This window comes from Nicotiana sylvestris, chromosome 8 (assembly GCF_000393655.2).
Source record: "Nicotiana sylvestris chromosome 8, ASM39365v2, whole genome shotgun sequence".
NCBI lineage: Eukaryota > Viridiplantae > Streptophyta > Magnoliopsida > Solanales > Solanaceae > Nicotiana > Nicotiana sylvestris.
Window position 1 is genome coordinate 92,511,543 of NC_091064.1, and position 17,450 is coordinate 92,528,992.

At 39.3% G+C, this 17,450-nt stretch overlaps 1 protein-coding gene across 1 annotated transcript; it reads right to left on the bottom strand.

The window, feature by feature from the left end:
* Nucleotides 1-6,065: 6,065 nt before the first annotated feature.
* On the bottom strand, nt 6,066-17,128 carry LOC138875382 (uncharacterized). Its single transcript, XM_070154208.1, has 3 exons — nt 16,618-17,128; nt 10,726-10,799; nt 6,066-6,680 (listed from the first exon to the last, which is right to left on the bottom strand). Exons 1-3 carry the CDS (start codon nt 17,126-17,128, stop codon nt 6,066-6,068), a joined length of 1,200 nt encoding a protein of 399 aa, XP_070010309.1.
* Nucleotides 17,129-17,450: the final 322 nt, after the last annotated feature.

Genomic DNA, 17,450 nt, shown 5'->3' on the forward strand with positions numbered 1-17,450 from the left:
CCCTGTTTCAATGATAGGCTGCTTGGTAGTGGCATCCTTACTTGGTCCTCAGTGTAGAAGAGCCAGCCCTAATATGCCAGAGTTCAAAGAGATCTCAAGGAACTCTAAGCAGTACACCTTTCAGAGGGGCAGGACTTAATAACCTAAGAGTAAGTGAGAGTGCTTGACATAATTTTGAAAAGGTTTTGGTAAACAGTATAGAGAGGACTAGTTTGGTGGTAAAAACAGCTTGAGAAAAGTATGAAAATACTTTGAAATCAGAACGCAAATCGCAGAACAACCAGATTCAGAAACACTTGGAAAACAGATTCCACACAGGGAGAGAGGGGTTGGGAACACATAGAATGCACCTTAGTGTATAGTGGAGCACATAAGCAACCAGATGCAAAGAATTTTCAAGAGTTTGTAGAATTAATAAGTTAGTTACAAGGGTATGTGATTGAGACATGGAGCAAAGATTACAGCAGAGACATGTTGAGAACACATTAACCTTGGACATGACCAAACACACAACTAGAATTGCCTTGAGAGACTAGATGACTTAGCATGATCTTATTAGTAAAGCAGAGTAGGGAAGGACTTAAATGAACAGACTAGGCAAACACCACACAAACACTCATAGTTTAGAGATGATAATCACATATAGAACAAAACAGGGTGAGGCATGCTAGAAAACGTAGTAGACAGGTCATTAGACATACTAATCACAGATTGAACAGAACAAGGTTCAGACATGCTAGGTGAAACAATAAATAGGCAATGTAGTTTAGACATGCTAATGAGCAAACAAGATTGAGACATGCTATGTAAAGCAGCAGGATTGGGCATGTTAAACAAAGCAGTAAATAAGAATAAGAATGGAATTCACGATTGATGAACTAGGACACATAAGGTTTAGATATTAAAATTAATCAGGGGCATACCAGCTAGAAAGAAGAACATGGAATGTATAGCAAAGGTTGTGCAATGGTTAGCCTTGGCTTTTAGCCGGCTAGGCCAATGAATATCACAAGTAACAGAGAAGAACAGAGAGAGCTTTTAGAGTGTAAGTGTAGTGGTGAACTAATGTTCGTGTCCAGAAGTAAGAATAGAGGAGAGTATATATAGTAGTTAGGTATTAAATAGAATATGGTAAAAGATAAATTGTTCAGCAATTAGGGAAATTTACAGAATCAATCATGCATAGAATCAGTAAGGTCTCCCCCAATTAAGGGGTAATCAACCAACGGTAAAGTGCAGGACAGTATTTAAGGAAAGAAGAATCGGGTAAAACTTAAGCATATAATGGGCAATTAGGGGTAAATAACAGAGGTTTAATTAAGGAAAGCATTTTGAGGAATCTGTAAGTATCATAGTTAATTGCAATAACGTAAGAAAATAATTAAAAGGTGTAAAAATAGGGAAATAATCCAAATCAACACATAGGTCTTAATAGAGCAAATCAGTGAATCAAAATTCGAACAAATAATGCTCATTTAAGGGAGAATAATATAGGTTTCCAAGAAGAAACAAGCAGGCCAAGTATAAACACACATAATCAATCAGGAATCGAATCATAAATCTTAATAGAGACATACTAGGGTAAAAATCACAAGACATCGAAGTAAGCTAATGAAAAATCACAGGAATCAAAGAATAGAACGAAAATAGTGCACAAATAATACGGTCAAACTCATAATCAAAGAAAAAATGTCAAAAGATGGGGTTTTAGCATAAACTAGTTAGGGTTGAGGCAAACTCAACATAATCGGTCAAAAGCACATAAGAATAGAGGATAAACATCCAAAGTCAGAAAGCGTTGTGGAGACAAGGATTTTCAGGAAACCCTAGTTTAAGAAAATGGAAAGTCACTCGTAAAACCAGAAGATTTTCATTAAAAAATAAGTGAAATAAGTTCAATCCATCTCAAATCTGTACAGATCTGAGAAGTTCAAACAACGAAATTAGGGTTTTAAGAAATAATACAGAGATGAAAACATAGGCTTAGAACTCCATAGGTTCAAGATGAAAATAAGAAATTCTTACTCGAAATCAAACTAGAATGGCCTGAAACAGGCGAAAAAGAACCAAAGGCGTAAGCGGACTAAACCCTGGTCCCTTGAGGACCTTAGCGATGGAAGTACCCAGCATAAGAGAGGCCATTAGAGGCCTAGGGTGGTGAGAAACCACCATGGATGGTGGTGGATGAGTGACGGTGATGGTGATTTAGGGTTCAGATTATAGAGCATTTGAGAGGAGGAAAGGTGAGTGACGGCGGGTGAGAAGAGAGAATGAGAGGTTTGGGGGGTCGTTTATGGTAGGAAGGTTCTGGGTCGTTGATAAAAAATGATCAACGACCAGGATTCAACAAGAACTGGGTTGGGTAGGTAAGGGGTTTGGGCCTAGGGTCTTTTGGGCTTACTTTTAAGGGTATATGGGCTGGTAGATTTTATGTTAAAATTGAAATAAAAGAGGCTAGTTGTTAAATACCCCAAACAATTGATTAAAAATAATTTGTAAAATAACTACTAATTATAAAAAAGAATTTCATGCATAGAAATGTTTTAAAAATAGTTATTTAGTATTTAAAAATACAAAGGACTAATTTCTAGTAAAATAATACAAAAATGTACGCATAGGCTATAATTGAAAAGTTATTGCAATTATAGCCAAAAGGTACCAATTTGGCTATTTATGAAATAGTTTGGACTCAATAGGACCATAATAGTAATATTAAATCAAGACATGCTCTAAATTCATTTGTGATGAATTTTTACAATTAATTATAAAAGGTAAAATACTAAGCAAATTAATTTAACAAATGTAGAATTGTGAAAAAATACCAACTGATGCTAATGCATGATTTTGAAGATATATATGCATTTTAAAACTATATTGGGAATCAACAGCTGCCCCTCTTTACCCGAGAAGGATGAAAGAGTTTTCGGATAAAGAAATGATGGCCAATTTTGATCAAATGGGATGTTCTGAAAAATATAGGCCGAACCCTGGTCTTTGAACTGCCTACATATCCATGGTTTCATAGGAATCAGGCCTGTGTAGTTCAGATCCATCGGCGGAATATACCGATGAAGTCATTACAAGAATGGACACGAGATTTCGGGATGGATGAAAGAGTGGTTATGGTGAACGGTCATGTTTGAGATAGTTGAAGGAACTGGAGCGAGGTCGCTCCTCTAGGATAGAGGTTGCTTACTGGTCACTTGCAGATAAAGAGATGCTACAAACATGTATTTGTGCGAAATTTAAACATGATGTAGATTCCCTTTGGACCATGAAAGTTGTCTTCGGACGATTAAGGATGATGTCCTGGGCCATGAATTGTTCAGTGAAGGATTCACAGGCCATGAAATGATGTTCTCCGTCCATGAATATGGTGCCTGCAAACCACGACGCCTTTGAATAATGATATGCAAATTTGAGAGATCTCGGTTCATGGCATGGTGTCTTCCGGCTATGAGGTAATGCCTTTAGACTATGACGCCTTTGGATAGATTGGCAATATTTCAGCCCATGAGATGCAATAATATGATGTTAATAAGACAAGGCTTAGTCTTGTGAAATGGAGGGTTGAGCTTAGCCCGACAGAAGAGCAAATAGATAGTACCAAAATAGAGCAACATTTATGCAAGGAGGGACAATGCTTAGTCCCATGCAAATAGAAGGAAATGCTTAGCCTTATGCAAATATGGAGGCATAGCTTATCCTCATGCAAGATTCAGGATAGGGCTTAGTCACATGAAAATGGAAGGCGGTGCTTAACCTTATGCAAATATGGAGGCAAGGCTTAACCTCATGCAAGATGTGGGACGGGGCTTAGTCCCATGCAAATGGAAGGCAGTGCTTAGCCTTATGCAAGATGTGGGACAGGGCTTAGTCCCATGCAAATGGAAGGTAGTGCTTAACCTTATGCAAATACGGAGGCAGGGCTTAGCCTCATGTAGGATGTAGGATAGGGCTTAGTCCCATGCAAATGTAAGGTAGTGCTTAGCCTTATGCAAATATGGAGGCAGGGTTTAGCCTCATGCTAGATGGAGACAGAGTTTAGTCTCATGCAGGATGCGGGACAGTGCTTAGTCCCGTGCAAATTTAAGGTAGTGCTTAGCCTTATGCAAATATGGAGGCAGGGCTTAGCCTCATGCAAGATGTGGGACAGGCTTAGTCCCATGAAAATAAAAGATAGTGCTTAGCCTTATACAAATATGGAGGCAGGGCTTAGCCTCATGCAAGATGCGGGACAGGGCTTAGTCCCTTGCAACTAGAAGGCAGAGCTTAGACTTATGCAAATATGGAGGCAGGGCTTAGCCTCATGCAAGATGGAGACAGAGTTTAGTCTCATGCAGGATGCGGGACAAGGCTTAGTCCCATGCAAAAAGAAGGCAGTGTTTAGCCTTATGCTAAATGGAGGTAGGGCTTAGCCTCATGCAAGATGCGGGACAAGGCTTAGTCCCATGCAAAGAGCAGATAGAAAAGTAGAATGTTTCTTAGCTAGGGATACATTCAGTGTCTGGTGTCCTGATTGATAGTGATTTTGTTACGTGTATATATTTGCGAATTTTATTGCTACGTCAGATGTGCCTGAGTTCAATGAAAAATTGTAAGTTTTGTGAAGGAGAGGTTGGTTCATGCCTTTGTCCGTTGGCCTTGCTTTGCTCCGTTCTAGAGGTCTTGTTTGAGTTTCCCTGGGTAACACCTGGCTGTTATGGAAATATAGTTTTGAAAATATGCAATTATTGATAAAAAAAAATAGAGTTATTTTAGAAACATATTGAAATATCAAGTAATTTTGGATGAACTAGTGACTGTAACACATTTCAGAGACATTGCAGCTTTCTCGTGTTAGAATATTGAGGGTCCTCCTCAATTCTGCCCCAGTTTGGTGGATGATCCTTCGGTCATTTGCGAGTAACAAAACTTGTTGATCCATCTTCAGAATTTTGAGAATCCTTCTCAAAATTCTGCCCCAGTTTCTTAACCAGTTTCTGATTTTCTGGCATGCAATAGCGTTGGCTGAACTTGCTCTGGAATTCAAGGGTCCTCCTCAAAATTCTGCCCCAATTTCTGATCTTGGGGGAAATGAAAATTTTATTATGATATGACCGAACCCACAGGGCTGCCTACGTATCCCCTCTTAAATGGGAATCAGGTCAAGCGTAGTTCAATTACATGATGTGAATGTGAAACATCTAAGCATAATATCTTTTGACTACGTCTGAATTGATTGGTTTTGGCCAGACTTCTCCGTCCATTTTTGCAAGTATGAGTGCTCCTCCTGTTAGCACCTTGTGAACCATATAAGGACATTGCCAATTGGGAGAGAATCTTCATCTTGATGTGGGAAGATCTTCTTCAGTGCCAGCTATCCTGGTGCAAACTATCTTGGTTTGACCCTTTTGTTGAAAGCTCTGGACATTCTATTCTGGTAAAGCTGACCGTGACATACTGCGTTCCTCTTTTTTCCATCTATAAGGTCCAATTGCTCATAGCGTCTCCTTATCCATTCTGCATCGCTGAGTTCGGCTTCCTATATAATCCTTAAAGAAGGAACCTCTACCTCGGCTGGTATGACAACTTCAGTACCATAAACCAGCATGTAGGGAGTCACCCCGGTTGATGTGTGAACTGTAGTGCGGTATCCCAACAAAGCAAAGGGTAGTTTCTCGTGACATTACTTGTGGTTTTCTACCATCTTCCTTAGTATCTTCTTGATGTTTTTGTTGGCGGCTTCTACGGCTCAATTCATCTGAGGTCTATAGGTTGTGGAATTCTTGTGCTTGATTTTGAAAGTCTCACACATGGCTTTCATCAGATCACTATTGAGATTGGCAGCATTATTAGTGACAATAGACTCGGGAACTCCGAATCAGCAAACAATACGATCTTTGACAAAGTCTACGATGACTTTCTTGGTTACAGCTTTGTAGGATGCAACATCTACCCATTTTGAGAAATAGTCAATGGCTACTAGAATAAACATGTGCCCGTTTAAAGCGGTGGGCTCGATAGGACCGATGACATCCATTCCCCAGGTGGCGAACGGCCAAGGTGAGCTTGTCGCATTGAGCTCATTCAGCGGCGACTTTTATCATATCGGCATGCACTTGACATTGGTAGCATTTGCGGACATACTGGATGCAATCTGTCTCCCTAGTCATCCAAAAGTAATCGACCCTAAGTATCTTCTTGGCCAGGACAAAACCATTCATATGTGGGTCATATGTCCCATCATGTATCTCCTCAAGTAGCTTAGAAGCCTCTTTTGCGTCGACACATCTTAGCAATCCCAAATTAGGAGTTCTTCTATACAATTTTCCTCCACCGTGGAAAAAGTGATTGGACAATCTCCAAAGTGTCCATTTCTGTGTGTGGTTTGCATGCTCCGGATATTCTCCTTTTGCCAAATACTCTTTGATGTCATGGAACCAAGGTTTTCCATCTGTTTCTTCTTTAATGTGGGCACAATACGCGGGCTGATTATGAATTCTCACTGGAATGGGATTAATGAAATTCTTGTCCGGATGTTGTATCATATATGACAAGTTGTCCCATGCATCGGCAAACTCATTCTGAATAATGGGCACATGCCTAAACTCTATCTTTGTGAACCTCTTTCTCAGTTCCTGTGCATGGTGCAAATATGGCAATATCTTGGAATTCTTGGTGGCCCACTCTCCTTGTACCTAGTGCACAAGCAAATCTGAATCACCTATTACCAGCAGCTCCTAAATATTCATGTAGATTACCATGCTGAGCCTTGGTATGCAAGATTCATACTCTTACATGTTGTTGGTGCAGGGAAATCTGAGTTTAGCAGAAACCGGATAATGTTGACCTATTTCTGATACCAAAACCACTCCAATGCCCGCTCCTTTGAAATTTGCATCTCCATCGAAGAACATCCTCCAATCGTCGTATGCTTCGGTAATGTCCTCTCCTAAGAATGACACCTCTTCATTAGGAAAATACATTTTGAGGGGTTCATATTCTCCTCCCACCAGATTTTCAGCAAGATGGTCTGTCAATGCTTGTCCTTTGACTGCCTTTTGAGTTACGTAGACGATATCGAACTCACTCAACAGTATCTGCCACTTGGCTAACTTCCCAGTTGGCATGGGTTTCTGAATTATGTACTTCAAAGGGTCCATCCTGGATATGAGGTATGTGGTATAGGCACAGAAGTAATGCCTCAACTTCTAGGTCGACCAGGTCAAATGTTAAACCCTATATTTTCGTATGTTAGAGTATCCGTAAGTCAATTGATGTAAGCTCAGAAATGAGATCAACTTTGAAAGTACGCAAAGTAGGTTAATCCTTTTATAATGGAGGTTACAAATCTTTATAATCGTGAATAACGAGTACCAAAAGGGTTGGAAAGCTTAGGCGCTAAATGAATTAAAGAAAATAAGTTTCGTCGAATATCGACAAGTTTGGAATGTTATAACCTATACTTTTGGGGTGAGACAAGGGTGATTAACATTATGATGAGGTTATGTTATGAGTTAGTTCAGTCGTATGATGGTCGTGTGATATGTTTTTAAGTCAAGCAAGTTGTGGAACAAAAGTTGGAAAAGGTCATCACAAGTTACATTCAAGAATGAGTTGAAACTTAAATTAAATGTAGCTGATATTTTATCCCAACATGCTTTGAATCAAGGGATGATATACATATGAAATGGAATATCTATGAGTCCATTTTTCAACTCATTAAACCGTTTATCAATACGATCTCAGAGTATAGAGATATTCGCATTTTCGCGAGACCGCGCAGCTAGTAGGTGACAAGTAGGTGCATCACCTAATTGCCAAAAACAGAGGCCTCAAATAAGTCGGTCAAGAGGGTAATTTTAAGGGATTATAAACTCAGTTATTTCACCTATCTTTCAGACCAATAAAACCTAATTGAACCCCTGCAACTCCTCCCCAAAAATCCCACACAAACTCTAGGGTATTCCGGGTGTTACGACGCGATTCTAGTGCTGAACAGTCCGCACAGCTTGCTAGTTTCTCTTTCTCCTTCTTGTAGCCGTGTTGAGTAACTTATTTTTGATGAAAAAGGACCAGGTTTCGTGGGTTATACTCAGTACAAGGTAAGTTTATGCTTCTCCTTCCATTATCTATGCGTTTGCGAGTTGTAACTCGATCGTAAAGAATAGACCTAGCTAGTTTCGAAAGAATGGTATGTTGTTTGTTCTTGTGTAATGGTTGGATGGTTGTAAACTTATTTCTAAGTTGAATTCATGGCCGGTTTATTGGATAAGAGGTATAATGATGTACTTTTGGTTGTATTTCCCAATTTGAAAGAAAAGACAAGTCGAAACGTATATAAGTAAACTGAAAAATTATTTTTTAGTTGATGAACTTGTGGGAATATTTTTGGGCTGTTTTGTATTGGTATTGGGTTGTCTCTTTTACTAATATTTTTATGGAGTTGATAGGAGGAAGGTTGCGGAGAAACACCACATAATGACAAGGTTGTTTGTTGGTCGTTTGTCGTAACATTTTCGGGTTGGTGGACACTATTATGGTTGTCGTGTTGTGTATGAAGTGATAGGGGTATGTTGGGCTGTTTGTGATTGTTTTGACTAGTGTGAAGTCATATATATAGGGGAGGTTCTGTCCGTTTCATTGTAAAATAGGTTGTGGTCGATACATAATAGTTACGACGCTTAAACGATAACGAGAGTGTCATTTCTCTTATTGTAGACTAAGGAGCCGTGAAATTGCATAGCTTGAGGTTGGGAAGAATATACAAGGTATGTTAAGGCACTTACTTCTTTCTTTTGGCATGATCTAAAGTGACATGAACATAAACGGTACGCTAATTCATAACGGATCTACTCCTAGAAACTAAGGTTGTCCATGTTGTTCTTTCCTTATAAAGTTATTCTAAACAAGTGTGTATGATCCTTAAATCCCACTAAGGTTCATATTGATGGTAGGGATGTCCATAATGTTAATCGAAGGTGCAATGACCTTACATCACTCCGAAAGGGTTAGAACGTGATTCCATGAGTCGAGCATGCATTATATATATGTATCTATTTTACTCTACCGAGCCGCGCTATAGTCGGTCGGGTATGGCACCTATTATGAAAACACTGATCAGTTGGGTTTACCGAGCTCCACGTGGCCGGGTACGATTCTACCGAGCCTTATGATGGCTGGGTACGTTTTTACTGAGTCCTCTTTGAGGTCGGATACGATATGATGATGATGATGCCCATAGAGGCGAATGTTTTTAAAAAGTTCATGTATAGATATGTATTATGCATTTTATGTCAGTAGCCCCCAGAGGAACTCAGATGTTACAGGTTGTATCTCCTCTATCTCTCTTTACATTACTATTCTTGTTTATGCTTTCCTGCCTTACATACTCAGTACTTTATTCGTACTGACATCCCTTTTGCCTGGAGATGTTGCGTGTCATGCCCGCAGGTCCCGATTGATAGGTTGACAGTCCTCCTAGTAGTCTATCAGCTCGCTGAAGGTGTTGGTGCACTCCACTTGCTCCGGAGTTGCCTAGTTGGTCAGTATGCTTTGGATATATATTGATTGGTATGGCGGGGCCCTGTCCCGATCTTTATGATTTTATATACTCTTAGAGGCTTGTAGACAGATGTCAGGTGTAAGGACACTTGTATGGCCTTGTCGGCCTATGTTTTGAGTTTACAAATGGTCATGTCGGCCTTATAGGCCCTTATGTCACATATATAAATTTGTATATCATTTTGGGTCTTCATATGTTGAGTATTCCCTTATGTTTTATTCTTGTTATCTCATGACCGGTTTTCTGGCTCATTTACTCATAATAGTATGATAAGAAAGATATGTTACGTTGGTACTCGGTTGAGTAAAGCACCGGGTGCCTGTCGCGGCCCTCTGATTCGGGTCGTGATAAAAGTGGTATCAGAGCAGTTCTGTCCTAGGGATTCTACAAGCCGTGTCTAGTAGAGTCTTGTTTATGGGTGTGTAGTGCACCACACTTATAAGCAGGAGGCTACAGGGCATTTAGGACTGTCACTCTTTCTTCTTATTCTAGATCGTGTGGTAGAGCTCTAATGTAAGAATTCAAACTCCTAAATTCGACTTTAGTCGTAATACAACGATACCTAAAATTAAGAAGATTGTTGGTAAAAAATTGTATGTGGCTGTGAAAGAGTTGAGTTAGAGTAGCTCGTTTTTGCATGATGCATATGATGGGTAAATATAAGGTCTTCAGTAGATCATGTGTGTATTAAGAAGTGTAAGCTTCTCGATAAGGAGCCTTAAGACAAAGAATATATATCCACCCCTAAAGGCAACAAAAGATTCAAAAGATAGATACAAGCTTCAACAAGTAAAAGGAGCAAGATGGGAAGGGTACAAGGCACCTAGTTAATAAAGATTATTGGTATTTTCATCTCCGGCAGAAAAATATAAGCATTGTAAGTTACCTTCAACAATAACAGAGGTATGTATAATTGACCATACCCATATCAGTTATACCCTATTGGGGGATAACATGTGTAGATTAAGAAAAGGACGAGATATCAGGATCCGGTATGGGTTAGGATAACCCATAATGGTGAATTGATTGTTTGTGTTAGTTGACAATTTCTGAAGGATAATGCAAATATGCTAATAAATCTCCTTGTGCGATACCCAGATGGCGCACTCTAAAATAGTACAGCTAGATATGAGTACTATAAAGATAGCCACTGGAAGCCTTGACGGGATAAATATTACCTTAGCATGGCTCATGTCCCTAGGAGAGAGAATTTTAGGCATCCCAAAGAGCCAGTGAGATGAAGCAAGGGGAGCTAAAAGCAAAAGAATGTCTTGTTGATGTTTTCAGAATAAAGTGATAGACATAAATGTTAGTAGGAAAATAAGAATAGAGTTAATGAATAATTATGAGTAAGATGTCCACATGGATGACAACAGTGGAAAAAAAATGATGATGAAAATGACAGAATTATGGAGTCTATAGTTAAGTGAAAGAAAATGATGAGAGGTGACAGGCCTTCAAACAACAAAGGAGTATAGGCCATAAATTCATATCTTCTTTTCGAGAAATAAGTTCGCAACTCTAACGCGATTACCAGCAGGAAAAGATATACCCTAGAGTAGTAGAAATCAGTATGGGCTGGTAAACAAGATAAACTAAACGTGAACTAGGGACTAAATGATATGATAATAGTTGGCATCATGAGAATTTCAGAGGTTGTGTTTCGGCAATAATAGAATGGATGACAAAAGAATGCCCTTTAATGGTCATTCAGGAAGTCGCTTCCCTAAAGCAAGCAATATGAGCAAAGTTAAGCTTAAGGGACTATGTGCGCTAGTTACACTAAGTGTCATCCTCGCGAGCAAGGAATTTTACTATCCTTGGTACAAAAAGCATTACCACAAGGCGAGTAAGGGTAATCGATGATGTGAAAAGACGTCAAATATATAGAGGTAAAATATCTATAGGTAGATCGTCGTAGCTCCAGCTCTTAGTACTCCTGTAAAGGGGGAAATATGGAGTGATATGGCATGAAGTCAAAATTTAGTTGTTCTACTAATCATGGAGTGGTAGAAGAATAATGCGGTAATGTGAAAAAAGGATGAGATTGTACTTATTCAAAGCCTACAGATATGCTACGATATCAGTGCATTACACAAACACGACATCAAGGAAAGGAAGTATGGGTTCCTACCCAAAATGTCATTGATAGATCAGAGGCCAGTGCATGAGGTAAGTTAAAACAAAGGAAATAACCCAAGAAAGATTACGCGGAAAATTAATGTGAGGATAGGCCAACGAGTATTTGGGATTTGATTAAGGAAGAGCCCAGTTATGGCTAAACAGGAGGTTATAGACGAGTCAACAGATCATGCAAGATAAACGTAGTGAATCCTAATATAGTGAATTCAGTCTCGCAAATATGACATCATAAACCTTGAGAAATGCTCAAATAGGAGTTGGGGTATTTAAAGGTATTGTATAAGTATTACGGGAATAATGGAGGGTGCCACTAAGGAGATAATCAAAATATGATTTTACAAGTAATCCTACGAGCACAACGGCACGGAGGTATGTAAGTAAGGATGTTTGTAGGCAAGTAAGAATATCAAAAAATTCCTTCGAGTATACAGTATAACAAGATCACAACTTTACAAGATCCAAAAGGTCTCCTAAGTACTACCACGAAAGACTAGCTGAGGAAATAAGGAAGAAGGTTTCTACCTAAGCATAGTGACCTAAAAAGGAAATGATCTTTGATCTTGTAACAGCAGTCTCACTATAATATTGCATGCACTCCATAAGAAAGTGGCACCTATCATGGCTAATGAACAGGAAAAAAAACATCAAAGGTGATACTTGAGAGCATACGAGTTACAAGGAATTCCAGTATTCGTGGGCACTATGATAAGCCAAGTATCCATGTAGCAAGTGGCAGAACGACCAGAAAAAGTAATTATTTACATTTAAAGACAGCTGAGAATGCGCAAAAGGGAATCTAAGGTGCTAGCAAGTTAAAGGAAGGTTCTGAGTAGAATAAATAAATATGTGTAGGTCGCAAGAGAAAGTATAGTAGAGTGAAAAGATTTTGGGTAGATGTGAGTAAGGGTGAGAAAAGGTGAGTTAGAAGCTAATAAGAATAGGTAAGACCTCGGTATTAATCCCATCAAACAAGAGAGCTGATGGTTTATATATGTTATAAAAGGCTCAGTATAGCTTGAATTAACACGGAGGAGTCTAAGACTAGGAGCATTTAGAATAGATGGAATGCTCCTCTGGTCATAATGTAAGGGTGTAATAGTGGCAAATTATAAAAGGATGATATATAGGCCTTCATTTGAGTAATGATTCAAAGAGAAGAGATTTCATGGATGGCACGGGACTAGGATACCCCCATAAGACGAATCACATTGGGATGCTATGAAATACGGTTATTGAAGTATAGTATTGTCCCTAGGTGGATTAGGAAAACCACTTCAAATGTTCCCCGATGAGACGTGAGACTTGTGGCAATGTATTACGTAAGAGGTTTCAAGTTATCAGTGGTGGATTATAGATTAACATTAAGGTAAATCAATAATAGATGGATAAAGATTCCAAAGTATGAGAGGAGATTATGATGTCATTCTTTAGATGAACAGTAATAAGGATTATACATATAGGATAAGCGGTGAGAGAGTAACCTGGAGTTGGGTGGCAGACCTCGGTAATAGTAAACCGAAGTAAGAGTTATTGTATAATATGACCTACCTAGTTGTATTAAATCCATAAGCATAGATAACTGAGGCTATGAAACAAGATATAGCAAAAGTCGTAAGTTTAACAAAGTACCGAGTGAAGAACTTCAGTATACCCATGGATGCCCAGACGGACAACATATCAAGCTTTGTATACATTTACAACGTGCTACCAAGATATTGGATAAAAGCTGGAGGAAAAAAAAGAGTCGCATAGGCGCACATACAAGGAAAAAGTCGTACATGCTACATGACAAAAAAGAGCAATAGTTACGAGATTGGAAGGGGTCCGACCACAAGACGTGATATGAGAAGGAGTACTAAAGGGGGAATACCCTAGACTTTGAATTTATTCAAAGAACAGTTGCCTACATGGCTAGAAGAGTATTAAAGTGTTCACAAGAGCTATGGGTTATGAAAATGATAAGTGGATCAATCAACATTCGAGGACGAATGTTCCAAAAGGGTGAATGATGTTACACCCTATGTTTTCGTATGTTAGAGTATCCGTAAGTCAATTGATGTAAGCTAAGAAATGAGATCAACTTTGAAAGTACGTAAATTAAGTTAATCCTTTTATAATGGAGGTTACAAATCTTTATGATCATAAATAACGAGTACCAAAAGGGTTGGAAAGCTTAGGCGCTAAATGAATTAAAGAAAATAAGTTTCGTCGAATGTCTACAAGTTTGGAATATTATAACCTATACTTTTGGGGTGAGACAAGGGTGATTAACATTATGATGAGGTTATGTTATGAGTTAGTTTAGTCGTATGATGATCGTGTGATATGTTTTTAAGTCGAGCAAGTTGTGGAATAAAAGTTGGAAAAGGTCATCACAAGATACATTCAAGAATGAGTTGAAACTTAGGTTAAATGTTGCTGAGCTTTTATCCCAACATACTTTGAATCAAGGGATGATCTACATATGAAATGGAATATCTATGAGTCTAGTTTTAAACTTATTAAACCGTTTATCAATACGATCTCGGAGTATAGAGATATTCGCATTTTCGCGAGACCGCGCAGCTAGTAGGTGACAAGTAGGTGCATCACCTACTTGCCAAAAAGAGAGGCCTCAACTAAGTCGGTCAAGAGGGGACTTTTAAGGGATTATAAACTCAGTTATTTCACCTATCTTTCAGACCAAGAAAACCTAATTGAACCCCTTCAACTCCTCCCAAAAATCCCACACAAAACCTAGGGTATTCCGGGTGTTACGACGCGATTCTAGTGCTGAAAAGTCCGGACAGCTTGCTAGTTTCTCTTTCTCCTTTATAGCCGTGTTGAGGAACTTATTTTTGATGAAAAAGGACCAGATTTCGTGGGTTATACTCAGTACAAGGTAAGTTTATGCTTCTCCTTCCATTATCTATGCGTTTGCGAGTTGTAACTCGATCGTAAAGAATAGACCTAGCTAGTTTCGAAAGAATGGTATGTTGTTTGTTCTTGTGTAATGGTTGGCTGGTTGTAAACTTATTTTTAAGTTGAATTCATGGCTGGTTTATTGGATAAGAGGTATAATGATGTACTTTTGGTTGTATTTCCCAATTTGAAAGAAAAGACAAGTCGAAACGTGTTTAAGTAAACTGAAAAATTATTTTTGAGTTGATGAACTTGTGGGAATATTTTTGGGCTGTTTCGTGTTGGTATTGGGTTGTCTCTTTTACTAATATTTTTATGGAGTTGAGAGGAGGAAGGTTGTGGAGAAACACCACATAATGACAAGGTTGTTTGTTGGTCGTTCGTCGTAACATTTTCGGGTTGGTTGACACTATTATGGTTGTCGTGTTGTGTATGAAGTGATAGGGGTATGTTGGGCTGTTTGTGATTGTTTTGACTAGTGTGAATTCATATATATAGGGGAGGTTCTGTCCGTTTCATTGTAAAATAGGTTGTGGTCGATACATAATAGTTACGACGCTTAAACGATAACGAGAGTGTCATTTCTCTTATTGTAGACTAAGGAGCCGTGAAATTGCATAGCTTGAGGTTGGGAAGAATATACAAGGTATGTTAAGGCACTTACTTCTTTCTTTTGGCATGATCTAAAGTGACATGAACATAAACGGTACGCTAATTCATAACGGATCTACTCCTAGAAACTAAGGTTGTCCATGTTGTTCTTTCCTTATAAAGTTATTCTAAACAAGTGTGTATGATCCTTAAATCCCACTAAGGTTCATATTGATGGTAGGGATGTCCATAATGTTAATCAAAGGTGCAATGACCTTACATCACTCCGAAAGGGTTAGAACGTGATTCCATGGGTCGAGCATGCATTATATATATGTATCTATTTTACTCTACCGAGCTGCGCTATAGTCGGACGGGTATGGCTCCTATTGTGCAACCACTAATCAGTTGGGTTTACCGAGCTCCACTTGGCTGGGTACGATTCTACCGAGCCTTATGATAGCTGGGTACGTTTTTACCGAGTCCTCTTTGAGGCCGGGTACGATATGATGATGATGATGCCCACAGAGGCGAATGTTTTTAATAAGTTCATGTATATATATGTATTATGCATTTCATGTCAGTAGCCCCCAGAGGCACTCAGATGTTACAGGTTGTATCTCCTCTATCTCTCTTTACATTACTATTCTTGTTTATGCTTTCCTGCCTTACATACTAGGTACTTTATTCGTACTGACATCCCTTTTGTCTGGGGATGCTGTGTGTCATGCCCGCAGGTCCCGATTGATAGGTTGATAGTCCTCCTAGTAGGCTATCAGCTCAGTGAAGGTGTTGGTGCACTCCACTTGCTCCGGAGTTGCCTAGTTGGTCAGTATGCTTTGGATATATATTGATTGGTATGGCGGGGCCCTGTCCAGATATTTATGATTTTATGTACTCTTAGAGGCTTGTAGATAGATGTCAGGTGTAGGGACACTTGTATGGCCTTGTCGTCCTATGTTTTGAGTTTACAAATGGTCATGTCGGCCTTATAGGCCCGTATGTCACATATATGAGTTTGTATATCATTTTGGGTCTTCATATGTTGAGTATTCCCTTATGTTTTATTCTTGTTATCTCATGACCGGTTTTCTGGCTCATTTACTCATGATAGTATGATAAGAAAGATATGTTACGTTGGTACTCGGTTGAGTAAAGCACCGGGTGCCCGTCGCGGCCCTCTGATTCGGGTCGTGACATCAAAGCACAGTATGTGCATTCCAGTAGAGAGTATCGTGCTTCATAAGGTGTGAATTTCTTACTTAGGTAGTATATGGCTTGCTCCTTTCTCCCTGTCTCATCATGTTTTCCCATAACACATCTGAATGCTCCATCTATTACAGATAGATAGTGTATCAAAGGTTGTCCTAGTTCTGGCGGGACCAAAACTGATGGTGTAGACAGGTACTCCTTAATTTTGTCGAAAGTTTTCTAACAATCCTCGGTCCAGCTTGTTTCGGCATCTTTCCCCAGCATCTTGAAGATGGGTTCACATATAACAGTGGACTGTGCTATGAAGCGACTGATATAGTTGAGACGTCCTAGGAAGCTCATCACGTCCTTTTTGCTCATAGGCGGCGATAACTCCTGAATAGCCTTAACTTTAGACAAGTCCAGCTCGATCCCTCGACAATTGATAATGAGTCCCAATAGCTTTCCTGCAGGAACCCAGAATGCACACTTTTCGGGGTTCAGTTTCAAGTTGAACCTCCTTAACCTGTCAAAGAACTTTCTCAAGTCTGCTATGTCATCCGCGGCCCTCTTGGATTTGATAATGACATTGTCCACATACACATCTATTTCTTTGTGTATCATATCATGAAAGATGGTTGTCATGTCTCTCATGTAAGTAGCCACAGCATTCTTTAGACCAAATGGCATCATCTTGTAGTAGTATACCCCCCATAGTGTAATAAAAGCAATTTTCTCTGCGTCTTCTTTATCCATCCAGATCTGGTGATAACCTGCGAAGTAATCTACAAAGGATTGGAGTTCATGCTTGGTGCAATTGTCGATCAGGATGTGTATATTTGGCAGTGGAAAGTCGTCCTTGGGACTTGTACTGTTTAAGTCTCGATAGTCAACACATACTCTGACTTTCCCATATTTCTTCGAAACTAGCACAATGATGGCTAACCAGGTTGGGTACTCGACCACCCCGAGGACTTTGGATTTGATCTGCTTACTAACTTCCTCCTTGATTTTTAGGCTCATATCTGGTTTGATTTTTTTGAGTTTCTGCTTCCGGCGGACACATGGGATTGGTAGG

Bases quoted from the DNA above. Each gene is read 5' to 3' on its own strand.
- LOC138875382 (XM_070154208.1), bottom strand. From the start codon at position 17,128: ATGGATAAAGAAGACGCAGAGAAAATTGCTTTTATTACACTATGGGGG. The intron at 10,800-16,617 runs GTTAGAAAACTT...TTTTGCTTTTAG, and splicing joins AACAAGCTGGACCGAGGATT to CTCCCCTTGCTTCATCTCAC. The intron at 6,681-10,725 runs GTAATATTTATC...CTTGTGCACTAG, and splicing joins GGGACATGAGCCATGCTAAG to GTACAAGGAGAGTGGGCCAC.